This window comes from Hippocampus comes, unplaced genomic scaffold (assembly GCF_001891065.2).
Source record: "Hippocampus comes isolate QL1 unplaced genomic scaffold, H_comes_QL1_v1.1 scaffold36, whole genome shotgun sequence".
Classification (NCBI taxonomy): Eukaryota; Metazoa; Chordata; class Actinopteri; order Syngnathiformes; family Syngnathidae; genus Hippocampus; species Hippocampus comes.
Window position 1 is genome coordinate 4,377,625 of NW_017805695.1, and position 14,981 is coordinate 4,392,605.

Here is a 14,981-nt window from a genome sequence, read left to right on the forward strand (position 1 = left end):
AAAAAAAAGATACAGCAAAATTTTAAATGTCCATTTATATTTTGCATAAGATGCTTTCCGAAAGCTATGTAATGCAAAGAAACCAGCTCTTCTCATCACCTCTCCAGATAATCTTGATACAGCCAAAATGATCACTCTAGTAATATCTAATTCAATGATGCATTCAGATCAATTTGCAATTTTATTTCCCACAGCTTGGACAGTCGAAAGTGTTTGTCATCAGTTTCTGCATGGTGCCACAAATAGTCATCTTGAGTCATCAGACACCCAACTTAAAATGGAGAAATATTAACATTGAGACATATGAATCATTAAAACTCAGTAAAAATAACGACTTCATTTTCCCCGTCACAGCAGAGCAATTGGATGAGTTAAGGCGCCTTGCTCAAGAGGTGTTGAATCACAAGAAGTGAATCTGGTGAACTTCACAGGGTACATGTGACATTCTCAACTAATGCTTAGGATCGAAGGCCATTTGCACTTCGATGCAGGCAACTTCTTGCTCGCAATTTAAATTGTGACGCTTTCTTGCCCAACTGTCATGTGTGATCAGATATTTTGAATCCGCACATTATAATCAGAGTCAGTATGCACAATAAGCCGTGAAAATATGGAGACGGACAAACAGATAGCTCGATAGAGTTCGACCACCTCACACATACATTCATTCTGGATTAACACTGTAGCAGTTTGCCACAGATTTTGCTTTAACATGTGACTGAGATGTTTCGTTTGTTCAGGAGAAGCGCAAATCTTTGGATCATTGAATGCCAGCGAAATGATGTGCAGTGGACGCAGACCGAAATGGAGGCTAAATGGCGACACAGAAGGCTCTTTATCCGAAGCTCATTACCCGCCACTCAATTCCCACGAGTCCTGCTTCTGCTTCACGCTGAGCACTTTCCTGCCGAGAGAGTGATTGCAACATTTTTCTCGACAAGCCCTCACCCCTCTATTTCATTGTTTCCTGTCTCCCCCAACCTCAATTTCTCTTTCTGCCTCCTTCTTCTTTCGGTCTCCCTTGTAGGCATGCAATCACCTTTTGTATTGCATGCGTCATGACAACACTCTGAGAGAGGAGAACTTTGAACGGAGAGTGTTTATTCTCTTCCTGATAAGAGTGAACGAGCAACATTATGAATCATGTACAAGCATTTAATCCATAAAAACAACAAAAAGGACCATCAATGAACAAATGTATGTGAAAATTTTTTTTTTAAAAAAGCAAAAGTGAAACTTGAAAGCAGATGCATCAGACGACGACGTCAAGTGTCACAGATCGCAAGGAGCACCGGATGCCTACGCATTTCTCTGCCAAGGCTCGATGTACTCAAGACCCAGATGAGCAAATATGTCCTCTTCGCTCCGAGCTGTCAGGAACTCTCCCTACAAAGGAGACAAACAAATACAAAGTCAGTGGCATGGAAAGAAATGCATGGGAATTTGTGAAACCAGATGCCCACAGACATACACTGTACCAACTGGATCGAAAACAAAGCATGACCTAAAATTAAAGTTTAGTATTTGTGATTTCTTGATTGGTTTTTTTTTTGTATATATAAGTGTAAATATTTTCCTAAAAGAGGTTGAATGACGACAGGGGAGAATTGGCACAATAGTAACATTTCTATGGTCTCTGCAATAAATACTGCGATATTGCTCAGCTCTGCTGTTGGCCATAACCATGCCAAAATAAAAACATACATGTCAACCTCGGCTAATACCTGCACTTATAAATGATTACGATTCCCCTTACAAAGCAACAAAAACTCGTACAACGGCTTACCGCTCATGCGCACATCATGCTTTATCAATCCGACCATACGCAGCGATGAAAAAAAATATACGATTGAGGATTGCTTTTGCTGGTTTGCCGTGACAATAGTAGCGATCGACGACGGCATTGTCGTTGGCTACCAGCAGGTCAGATGATCTGGATTTGAGCAAAAATGGTCTTTGTGAGATCGGTTCACAATTTTGGATTTTTTTTTCCCCCCCGTATAAAAGTTGTAATACGCCGTACATTATTTGAAATGATAAAAAAACGTATAAAATACAGGGAAAACGTCCAAGTTGACAGGTATGTAAAAACAACAACCTTAGCTGTCTGCCCAACCTTCTGCTGCGCCCCACACTAAGGCTGCATTTTCCTTGGCTTCCTCATCCAATACAAGGGTTGAGGACTCAGCCTATATACACAGACTGTCGGAAATTATAGATCTCCTAACACGCCATAGGGCTGCGGGATCACTGTCTATTTTTTTTTCATTTTCAGAGCCATCCTGCTGGCCTGGGTTGAATCACCCAGCAGACCAGCTTTGGCAGGACCAGATGCAAGATATATGGCACCTCAGCTGATCACACCACAGCATAGTGGGGTCGGATTTAATGGATTCGGTTGTGGTATTTTTGTCAATAGGATATGGAGGTGCTAATTTAATATTGGTCGATTTGTGTGCGTGTTCCTTAAGCCGTGTATTATCGATATGTTGAATTGGCATATTTCAGAACTAAGTTGAAATAATCATCATTACTATTTTATGACTGTTAGATTCCATTTGTTTAATATATACTGTAGGATGTTAAGAGTATTTCTTTGATGGAACTAATTGTTATAACGTCACGTGACTGGCACCATGCGGAGAAGGAGTGATCTGGACATGAGAGACAAATGAAGGCAGCTCAAGAAGCGATATAGTTTTTTTGACCAAACAAACAGAGAAATTAAGACAAACAAAGAAAGAGAAGCCTTTCTTGTATACTTTTCTTCTTTAATCAATAGAAAATACAAAGAAGTCCTTGTCCTGTTTGCGTTCAAGACTCGTCGTTACGCTGGCCTCAAAGGTGTTGTGTCTTTGCGGAATAGCACCAACAGGATGTATTTGAAAGAATGTATTTGGTTTGACTTTATAGCAGGGAAGGCTGACTCCGGTCCTCGAGGGCCACGACCTTGCATGTTTTCACCTCAAACCCATCAATCATATTTGTGATGACAACTTCACTATCTCCACACCATTCTGGAAATATCCATTATGTACACAGTATTTGTTCATCTAGATGTTGTCGTGAATTTATTGTGTGTTACATGATAGTCAAAGCGTGTCACATGTATCTCTCCCACTTAGACCATTTAGCTCATTCGCACCTTGCATCCTCTTTCCTCCTCCTCACACTTTGCTGTAAGCACTTGTGCTACCGCCGATGAGATGAGCACTTTCCCTGACAAAACACGACTAGGTTATTAACAGCTGGCTGTCTACCAATGCCAGGCGATGAGGGGTTATGTCTTCATGAGAGTGCTGATGAGCTCTGACTCACCTTGGGAACGGGACTGCCTGGAGAGAGAATGAGCTGCGATTTTGACACATCCTGCCTTCAAGTGCTAAAATGGACCTGACATGTGCAAAAAGGATGGGAGGCAAAGCCAAAAGAACAGGAAGCAAAGCTGTCAGCTCAAGGCAGACATACAGTAAGTGGGAACAACAAGTTGTCAGCCAAGAGAGAAATGCAAGTCCACCCGCCTTGCTTGTTACAGATAATGCAAAGGACAGGTTGGCCATGAGGCAAAAAGCTGTGAGTACAACCAGGTATATGCAGTGAAGCTCTTGAATTGCACCTCTGGTTCAGATACAGGCATTCAGTGTATTTTTCCCCCCTTTGCCCTATACATGTATTGTAAGCTCAAAAACAAAAAATAGATCAACAAAAAACCACACACAACTGCTGAACAAACCTATCAAAACTGAATAAAATCATAAGCGCTCGAAAGCGCCGGCCATCTGAGGCCGAGCGGGGCCGCGTCAACCATGTCATCTGATTGGCCTACATCGATGCAGCAAGGCACTCAGCCATTCCCTAGTTTTAGATGAGCTGCCCGCCAACTGCCGAAAATTGAAATTTGATTTTCATTTGCACCATTTATATTGAACGCCTTCCACATGGACGTTAAGAGTCCACCAAGGGTGTCCTGTGTCACTTGCTCTGTCTGCTATCTTCATGGACCAAATGTAGGTGAATTCAGTGTTTAAAAAAAAAGTGGTGGCCTGAGGATCTAATTTTTTACCAGTTTACAATGATGCAGCCCTGATGGTTTGCTGTGATGGTTCATAGATGAGTGTGAAGCTCTGGGGATGCGAAACAGTACCTCCAAATCCAAGTAGAGGGTAGCATGTAGCCTCTGGGTTAACATCCTACCTCAAAAGGAGGAGTGTCAATGAATTTATTCCCAAGGGGCAGAAAATGAAATGCAAAATTGACAGACATATCTCTTGCGTGGGGGAGAGAAAGTGCTTACTGTTTGATTTTGACACGCCCTCACCTCAGGTAACAAGTATCAAGGCAGTTGCCGGAACTACACGACTATGGATACATGAGTTGCAAATCAGTTTCCTTTGCAGAATGGTAGGGCTCATCCTCAAAGATTCCCCAGAGTGAGCAGCTCGCATATGCATGCTTTTTCTCAGGTGTAATAAAATTTCACACTTCTTTCTCGACAAGATTTGATCAGTGACAGTAATTTCAAAATCAAAAATCCAAAACAAGAATTGGAATGAAAATATTATAAGCAGTGAAGCCTAAAAGGTGTCATTGTGCATTACACGATTGTTCAAAAATCACTTTGGTCCTTGAATATATGAAAGAAATGCTAATGGGATTACAACCCAGAAGACCTTTGGAGTATGCCGACGCGTGCCAAAGTGTGAAGCAAACATTGTGAAGCACCATTTAGCTGTCATGCTGCACACAAATGGAATAAGATGCCAAAATGAAGCTAGCCCCAAGCATGAATGCTTTTAACCTCCTGACTACCAGTAGTTCAAATTTGTCCTCTGTAGAGGACATTTGTGAACCTAAATATCTCCCACCCAGTGCCTCCAATCGCATTAACTCCTTTTGTTACTCAAAAGAGGACATTCAGTGCTTTCCAATGATACCAAATTTGTAGGGGTTAGAAAAAGTAAGAAAATGGCTTCCCTCAGTGCAAGCACTTTTTATGGGAAGAGGAAAAGTAATACTTTTTATCGACCACATTTTGTCTTGAAATGCTGTTGGCATTTTAATTATAAGACTCTTATGAACACGTTAAAGTGTTGTTTGAGTTGTTTTAAGTGTATTTGAGCCTGTTTAAAAAATGTAGTGGGATTTCAAAAATTTCTTTGGAGGAGTCCACTTACTTCACATAGATTGGGGAATGTCAAAATAAATGTGATTGGACAACATTTTTTTTCCTGGTAGTCAGGAGGATAAGTCCAAGTTACAAATTATTCATTCTTTCTATGCCTATGAGACATATTTTTCCATTTTCAAAAATCTTTTTCTTGCTGTCTTCAGTTCTTGTAATGCTTTTAAATGTTGTGCTTTTAATCATGTCAAGCACCTTGAAATATCTTGTGTCTGAAATGTGCTGTATAAACAAAGCTTGTGAAAACTGTGACTTATTTCCATCTATTGACATATTTGATCAATAATTGAGAATCTCAGTAATTCTTGCCATCCATATGAGCCACCAGCTGTTTCACAATAATAATAGTAAAAAAGAAAATAGATAAAAACTAAAAAAGTTTGACCGCGCAACATAACACAAAGTATGAGCACTGTTATTTTAAATATGTTTCCCGCTTACATTTCTTGTTTTTTGTCTTTCATCAAGATCAGACATTGAGAGAGGATCTTTCAGTGCTTGGCAAGATACTGTGTGTGATGTCTGAAGGTGTGACTGCATTGATGAAAAATGTATCACTTGAATTCTGAAGGTGATAGTTCTCTAGTGATCTGACTTTCCACATTTCCAGTCTTGTCAGACTGAGATGTTTTTTTTTGTTTTGTTTTATTTTTTGGGGGCAGCAGTAAAAGTTAAGTCCAGATTGAGAAAAATAAGTCCTCAGCTGTAATTTAATGTATTACCCTAAAACGGCCACCTCTTCAAACCGCAGTTTGCTCTGTCAATTGATAAATATTTACTCTTTATGTGCTTATCTCAATTCCTCGTGTATGAAAAATATTTGGACGAATAAATTTTGTTTTTTTCACATTTTTTTAAAAACCCACACTGTTATGGAATGGAACATCTATATTATAGTGAAATCATCTTGGGGGACATTAAGTGGTGCACCCAGCCTTTAGTTTTTGCCTTGCGTATAACCTCAGGCCCATTTATTGGTCTGACAACTCAAATCAAATATCATGCGTACGTATTATTGTAATTTATGGTGCGGCACGCAACACAACACTGAACCTGTAGATGATAACAGGCTGGAGCTGGATGGCAGAGTAGAAGAAAACTTGGGGTGGGGGTGTGGGGGGGGGTCCTGGATATGGCTAATGTGATTTGCAGTAAATCCACTTCTTTGAAAATGCATGGCAGAGCCTATTGTTCAAAAGAAAGACAGGACAATTGAGGGCATCCAGCTATAGGGGAAAACACATTTGAGATTTTCAACATTACCATTTCAGCCTTTTTCACGGATCAGAACTTAAGTCCTTTCTTTTGTGCACTTCTCACTTTCCTCCATTCCCAAAATCCTCACAATACCTTTGTGAAGTGCTTATTTATTTGCTTAGCACAACACTGTGTGTCCCTAAGTCTTATGTGTTTCAAACTTTTCCGCCTTGGGCATACACAGGAAGACTGAGTTTGATGTTGTTTATTCTTTGTGGTGTGTCAAAGGGAGGTTAACAACAGCAGCTGTTAATTTTAAAGTATCTAGCTGAGAGGTGATACAGACTTACCTTCACGCTGGAATGCTATATTCAGCCAAGCAAAGACCTCCATTCAGGTCAATTCTAACTTCCATCAGCACCAAATTCACACCACCAGCTGGATATGCTTTGTGCATTGTTTCATACGGTAGTTGACAAAATTGAAATATGTGTTTGTGGATATGCTGGACAATATTTTAAGCGACATCATAGCCTCCTTGGCGGAGGGAAGAGCAGTTTTTTTTTGCCTCATAAAGGAAATAACATCTCCGACATAGATGTGGTGACCATGAATCACCTACTTTAGTTGTGAAAACAGGTTACACTTTCAGTCTTCTGAATGTGCTTTGCCATATGCAGCAATCTACTTCTATTGGACTTTTTTGCCAAATAATGTTTCTTCATATTCAATATTTACTGGCTGGGTGCCTTTGGTGCAGAGGGTAAATATTTAAGGCTGCATGTGGGCAAACGTATTGACTGACTTATGTCTGCATGCGGAGTTAGTGGAAGGCCAACCAATCACTTTTGTGGCCTGCAACAAATGACTGACAAGCAATCTGGCCATTTAGGGTAGAGCTTGGCATTGTTAAGAATCTCATGAGTTGATTTGATTCTTCTGGTTGCCATTCAATTCAATGTCAATTAACATGTTCCAATATCAATTCAGTAAGAAGTAAAAATAAACAAATGAAATTTAAAGGTAAACAATTTCAAAATTTTTAACCCTGAACCCATGACTTCTGCGCTGTGAAACAGATGTGCTAATCAGTTTTTTCCAATGTGCCGCCTCTCTTGTAAATTGTAATAAAAAACAAAAGTGTACAATAACTGATTTGTGCATATGGAATAGCTTGATGACACCTCTCTATTGAAAAAGTGAAGCACATGTGAACTCATTAATTCTTTTTTCTCAGTGAAATGGGAAGTGATTGTAACATCAGTTAGTCGGTCTTGAAGTTCAGCCGTCGTCAACTTCCTCAACTCCGTAACTGCTGTCCTCAACGGGAGGGGGGGGGGGCTAGCTGAATAGATACAGTATTGAATTGCTGGATGTCTGCATCACCTTGACTTCCATATTAAACAGAGATTACTACTTACTACAAAGAAAATTAAGCATGTGCATCCCATCAACATTCCAGACCAAAATGAAAGCAATGTGGATTACTGTGTCCTTGACTTAATAAGCTGCTAAACAGCTACATGTTTCTCTGTCCTCCCCATAATGAAGTCCCTCGTGGGTGTGAACACATACGAGTCCCTGCAAAACATCTGCCTCTTCTCTGTTACCCGTCACCCTCTGTGTGCCACCCAGCCCCATAGCTTGATGGATGGGGGCAGATGGACATGGCTGCCTGCCCGAGCCCCGACTGACTCCACAGACACATCAAAGCATGACAAAAAAGGAGACAGAAGAAAAAACTGGGAAAGCTGATCAGCAAAACAGTCAGAAAGGCTTTGACTTAGTCATGGGCTTGTCAATTCTGTGGTATCGAAAGAACATAAACTCTCGCAAGTATCAATTGGGTCTGGACCTCGCTCATCAAGCACAAGTATCGATTTTAATACAGAAATGCACTCCGTGCACTGTCTGCTGCGCTCCGACAGTATAGAAACTCACAGCTAAGGCTTGATATGACCTTTTTTGCTCACCAGCCACTGTGGCTAATGATATCCTAGAGTGACGAGCCACACTGCATTTTCACTATGCACAATTTTGTTGTTGGGGAATAGGGTTTATGCGCAACCACGTTCCGCATTTGAGAAAACAGATCAGAGATAAAGATACAGCAAAATCAAAGCAAAATGAAAACAGGAAAACAGTGTTGATAATTTGCGTCATGTTACTTCCTCTCCAAGTACTGAACACGCATCTTATCATCAGTAAGGTGAATGCTTACGACAAACGTAGCCTATCATTTGGTACCTCCCTATAGCTAGATGTGAGAATTCATTCTCCACTGTGATTCAAATAAAAGTCAAATTCAACTTCAATTCATTCTCCATCCATCCAGCCACAAGACACGCTCTAATCTGCTTATCCTCACGAGGGTCACAGGCCGTGCTGGAGCCTATCCCAGCTGTCTTCGGGGAGTAGGCGGGGTACACCCTGAAACGGTTGCCAGCCAATCGCAGGGCCATTCGCGCTCACACTCACACCTAAGAACAATTTAGAGCAGAGGTCCCCAACCTTTTTTGCCCCACGGACCGGTTTCATGTTAGACAATATTTTCAGGGACCGGCCTTTATGGCCGGATAGATACAACAATATAATAGGATATGACCTTCATGAAAAGTGTGGTATTTTCAAAACATAATAATAAACACAAATCATGACAGGACGAACTTCCTATCCGGCCGCAACATTCTCCGGTGTGCTATGGTGATGTTTAAACGCGCCTTCAAAATAAGATACGCCGCAAATAAAAAGTGCATGAAAAATACGACTCACCATCGCCGCTGATTATGCAGAGTAGGCTTGGTGCGTGTGAATCTCCCACTGAGATAAAGCCGTATTTGAAATAGGACTCTTGATACTGACTATTAAATGTAGCCTTCTTTTTCTTGAACGTCATAGGCTCCCCTTCTGTCTCCTGGCTGTGCCTTTTCCCCTTCCCGAAAAAACTTTTCAAAGTTTGTTTTTTATTCATTTTGCTAGCTCCTGGGTTTTATTTCACGTGACCGAGAAGCGCGCATTCAACTGCGTCAAGAGTGACATTCTGTAGACTGATATAACAGAGAATCTGGTCATTTTTCTAAATAAAACACCATTCAGATCCCGAAATGAATAAAACGGAAGGAATCTAAGTTATTTATTCTTTCTGTGCGACCCGGCACCAAATGACCGGCGGTTGAGGACCTCTGATTTAGAGTGTTCAATCAGCCTACCATGCATGTTTTGGGAATTTGGGAGGAAACTGGAATACCCAGAGAAAACCCATGCAGGTACGGGATAGAACATGCAAACTCCACACAGGTCGGCCAGAGCCAGAATAGACCTCTGCACTGTGAGGCGGACGTGGTCACCAGTCGACCACCGTGCCGCCGCTCTTCTAACAGACCTGATTAAAATTACGATCAGGGTTTTACAGTTTGCTGATGAGCTGTTCATTTAAATCATGTGTGTTGGAAGTGGGAAATTTCTAAAACAAGCAGGACTGCAGCCCTCTAGGACCAGAGTTGCCTACCCCTGTTCAAGACTGTTTCTGCCAGGGCACAAAATTGGGCTGCGGCAAAGCAGAACAATTAATTTGTGCAATTTGGGACAAACTGCAGGGCGTGTGCTGAATTATGAAATCAAACAGTGACCCGATTCCGACTGAACGTGTTTTACAATGTCTGCATGCGGTTAAGAGGTGCAGCTTTTTAACACCAATGAACTTCTTCCAGGAGACATTTTCAGGTCAATCTGAGCCTGAGATGTGTAACAGCCGCCAAGGACATGATATTTTCTACAGGAAAAAAAAAGATTGATGGTTTGACTTCGCAGCTCTATCGAGCCACTTTTTGACTGTTCGTCTTTATGAGTTCAGAGGAGTTTCTATGCTTCAATTTAAGAATCACAGTAGTTTCATGCAGTGTAGCCAAATTACAGCGATGGGAAACTATTATTTACCCGTATACTGAGGGACACCAAATTGTTGGACGTTTGAGGTTGAAGGCACAATGTGGAGGTAAAACAGTATACAACAGTGAACCCGCTTAATGTACATAGTAATTCTAAACTAACACATGAAGCCTATTAACTGTATGGTTTCAGACGAACCACTGTGGTTTGGTTGTGGTGAGAAAATAATGCAACCTTGATCCAACACATAAATTAACGCATCAGCTTCTGAACATTGATCCATTTTCAAGACCACTTGACCTCATTAGGGTCACGTGTATACTGTAGAACCTGCAGCATTTTCCAAGGGATTTGGGGCAAGAGGTTGTATGCGTGGATATATATAACTCACCCGTGAGAGCTTTTTTTCTTGCTAATCTAGAAAAAAAAGTGAACCCTGTCTAAGTTTTTCATTATAAATGAAACGATAAGACATACTTTACTTCGACGTCAGCATTATTGCACATGACCAAGTCATAACATTCGTGGACACATGCGAGAGTGGATCAAGCATTGACAACAAACAACTAACAGCTAACAAACAGAGAGCTGGATAAACAAACCCAAATACACAGCCCTATGATTTTATTTTGTCTGGTTGGAGGTCCGCGCGCTGCTACGTGCCAATCTAGTTATAGAAGACTATTTGGCCATTGGCAAAAGTGGAAATCTAAAGGTAAAAGACTTTTGTGCAGTACAGTTTATATACGGTCTACTGCACTGTACAGACCGGCCACTGCATTATGGACACTTGGACTTTATAATGATATCAAATACAAGAGCAATAGCCAATAATCTGACTTTACAAAGACAATGTCGTTCATCATTTTGAACACGGCACGGTAGTAATGAAACAATATGTTAAGAAGATTGTAAGGTCCATGAGAAAATCTACATATTATGCAGTTGGGAATTACACCATTGCTTTTGTATAAACTCCTTCTAAATTCATAAAAATTCATGAGGCGGGACCTTAAAAGCATCAATTTCAATCATTTTAAGAAGCGAAATTCAAACTGCGTTATACACTTTTGCCAAATAGGAATTATTGCAATTTTAGGATTCGAACACTGCGGTTAATCAAATCAGATAATACTATTATTCACACTTGTTCTTGTTCATCATTAGTGCGAGGAAAAAAAGGTACAGTGCTTCAATTTTTTTTGGATGACAGCAGAAAAAAAGTCTCTCGGGGACACAGAAAGCGGGATGTCGATAACGCACGTGTCCTCCAAAAAAGATCAGCCGCAGCTCTTCCGTTCTCTCGTCTTGCACTCAGCAAGACCTCAGGTCAAACAGCAGAGACAGACACTGGAAGGGCACACGCACTTCACTAATCACACCAGCAATTAGGAAAAGAGCCATAAAACATGGCTGCTTATAAAACGGCTTTAATATTGTTGTCATTGCCCAACTTTCCCTGGCTTACTAATCAGCCTGTAAAACAGGCAGCGCTCCAGTAAATAATGAATTCTTCATCAGAAACACAGGGGTCCCAACTCAAAATATGCAAATCGTATTGCTCTCTGCGCCTGTGGAGGAGCAAACATTTGCAAATGAAAATTGTTTGGTGCGTTTGGCTGCCCCAGTGTAATGAATGGCCAGCCATAACGATGAGAGAAATGGAAAAAAAAAAAAAAAAAGCCTGATGTTTTCAGTCCGTACTGGAACGAAACATTGGAAGTTTGTGCATGATTAACATTTGGTAATGTGTCTCAATTGAATGAGCATTTATTTTTATCCACGCTTGCAAAACAATTGAAATTTTTATGTTGCAATAGTGACGCTGTTACCGTGGGCACGGCCATCGGGAATTCCGTGAAAAAATGGTAACGGCCGGGGTATTTCAGGGCCGGTCCCGAGCATCGTGACCTATTTAGAAATGTTTTCAAACATTTATTGCGTCCAATTTTTATTCAACCTGTATGTGGAATACATTTGAATTGAATCACTAAGTACAGGGTTTTTTTTTTTCATTTTCTGTATGTAAGCACGGTGTTAATGTTCCAACACCATTTTACACTGATTTACAATTAGAGTAATTATTTGTTTTGGGAATAAAAACCTACTACTGTCATTTAATATTGGTCATTGCTGTGGCACTTGGGAGTTGGGATTGTGATAAAGGGTTTGAGATGCAATGGACGAGAAGCTTTTAAAAACAAAGAATGGATATTTCACAGACCTGAGTGCCTTTTTATGAACTCACTGCTTCGAACTCGAATTTACCATTTTTCAGGTTCCCCTTGTAAATGCTCCCTCGCTTTCTCTGTCACTGCACCTGTTTTCCAGTCACAGTGGATCCGGAACGACGTGGAAATTTACCAAGTGGTGGCAAATGTTGGGGATTATACCAGAGGGATTGGAAAAATTGCCTCTGTGAGGAGGAGGTGGGATCACGCTCACACACGCACACACGGGAAACACATTGCACACCTGGCTGCTCGACAAACGATCAGTTTTGTTATTGAGGCCACTTTGTCCTGTCTTTTAAATCTATGACAATGTACTGACATCTTAAATTTTGAATCTTAATGTTTATCATCATTTAAAAAGTGTGAATTTGAGAGAATGTTCTTATATCCTTGAAATTCTTCTTGAGGATTGTTATGTAAAATAGTGAATCATATCAAAACTTTGATTATAATTGATAACAGTCATCAACATTTTTCAACCACTTTTCTACGCACATTTTGGTGGTGAAAAGTGTCATTCACGACAGTCTCCGTTTTATCACATTTTAATTTTATAAAATACCCAAGCAATAATTTCTTAACAACCGTGACTATAGAGTACCGGTAATGATTATGTTGTGTAATTGAACAGAATGAATAATTATTTTTATCCACGTGTAGAAATTACTATAATAGCTATCCAACTTGTATAAATGACTATAATAACTATCCTACAGTATTGTAGTATTGTTGTTGATATTTGTTTGTTTGTTTGTTTGTGTTTATTTATTGAACATATATAAAACATACAATAACATGACAAAGTGCAAACAAAAATTATGAAAGGAAAATAAAAGTAAAAGTAAATAATACAAACATCATCACAGTTATATGTTCAAAGGAGTAGGAAGAAGTATAAAACTTATCTAGTCCTACCCCTTTTTGAGCAATAATGTATATTGATCATTTCCAAAGAAAAGGAAGAAATCTAAATTTCATCAAATACTTTTACCCTTTTGTGTACTATGCTTACCTATTGATACACCTTTCGGTTTGTATATATGTATCATTATTCTTTCTACTTTTTATATCAAATAACTCATATTCATTATATATACCACATTTCTTGAATACATTCAATAAGTTGTTCAAAATCCAGAACAAGAACAAACCATAGTATTACTATATTTTATAAGTACCAGTATGTAAAATTTATCTTCTTAACTTTGTTTTATGTAGTTTTTTTGTACTAATGTTTTGAATTTGTTTTTGAACTCGTCCAAAGATTTACTCATTTTCAGATCCATCTCAAGCTTATTCCACAGATTAACTCCTATTACTGATACACACCTTTGCTTGATGTTTGTTCTTGTTCTGGATTTTTTGTATTGATTAATACCTCTTAGATTATAACAACTATCTCTGATTTCAAAAAGCTTCTGGATATTTTGACAAAGGAGATTGTTATGTGCTTTATACATTAATTGGGCAATTTTGAAGTCAACCAGGTCATAGAATTTCATTGTATTTGATTTGATGAATAGTGGATTTGTGGGTTCGATATATTTAGACCAATTGATTATTCTGATTGCTTTTTTCTGTAGTTTTAAGACAGGGAGTGTGTTTGATTTACAGGCGTTACCCCATATTTCCACACAGTAGGTCATATATGGGAGTAATAATGAGTAATATAATGTGTACAAGGAACTCATATTCAACACATCCTTAGTTTTATGGAGTATCCCGATGGTTTTGGATATTTTCCTTTTAACATTATCAATATGTGGCTTCCCGGATAGTTTGGTGTCTATTACTAGTCCAAGAAACTTATTTTCATAAACTCTTTCTATTTCAATTGAATTTATCTTTATTTTAACTTGGTCTTTAATAGGTCTCGTACCAAAAATAACAAACTTAGTTTTTGTTAAATTTAAAGATAGTTTATTTCTGTCGAACCAGTCTTTTAATTTGGTTAATTCATTTTCCACAGTTTTCAGGAGTTGTTCCATATTTTTTCCACAGCAGTAGAAGATATAATTTTAAACATGGAAATTCAGACACATTGCTCTGGAAGTGAGATTCGGTTTGTTGGAAGCTCTGCAAGTGGTTGTTCGCTCTGATGCAAAGTGTTTTATTTCCTCTTTTGGATTCTTCCAAATATTCTTTATCCTAATACTTGATTGTTCATTGCAATTTTAGGTAAGATACTCCATCAACCCATTCATTTTCCTAAATGATTAAACTCACAAGGGTCCAGGGTGTGCTGTCTTTGGGCGAGAGGCGGGCTAAAATCTGAATTGGTTGCCAGCCAATGCCAAGGTATAAGAAGGTCTTGGAGTATTCAATTCACCTGCCATGTTTTTTGAATGTGGAAGGACACCAAAGTACCCTGTGGAAACCCACGCAGGCACAGGAAGAGCATGCAAGCTCCACACAGGCAAGCCGGAACTCGAATTCCAACCCATGACCTCAGAATGGCGAATATGCTTACTGGTCGGCCA

The 14,981-nt window shown here is 39.5% G+C and overlaps 1 protein-coding gene across 2 annotated transcripts in view; it reads right to left on the minus strand.

Annotated features, from left to right (window-relative positions):
* Nucleotides 1-1,081: 1,081 nt before the first annotated feature.
* The window catches only part of dntt (deoxynucleotidyltransferase, terminal), a 69,375-nt gene continuing 55,475 nt past the window's right edge, over nucleotides 1,082-14,981 (minus strand). For both annotated transcript variants that reach the window (XM_019881927.1, XM_019881926.1), the window contains one exon: nucleotides 1,082-1,386. In XM_019881927.1, the coding sequence (XP_019737486.1) occupies nucleotides 1,300-1,386 (87 nt within the window). In that variant the 3' untranslated portion in view covers nucleotides 1,082-1,299. The remainder of the gene's footprint in view (nucleotides 1,387-14,981) is intronic.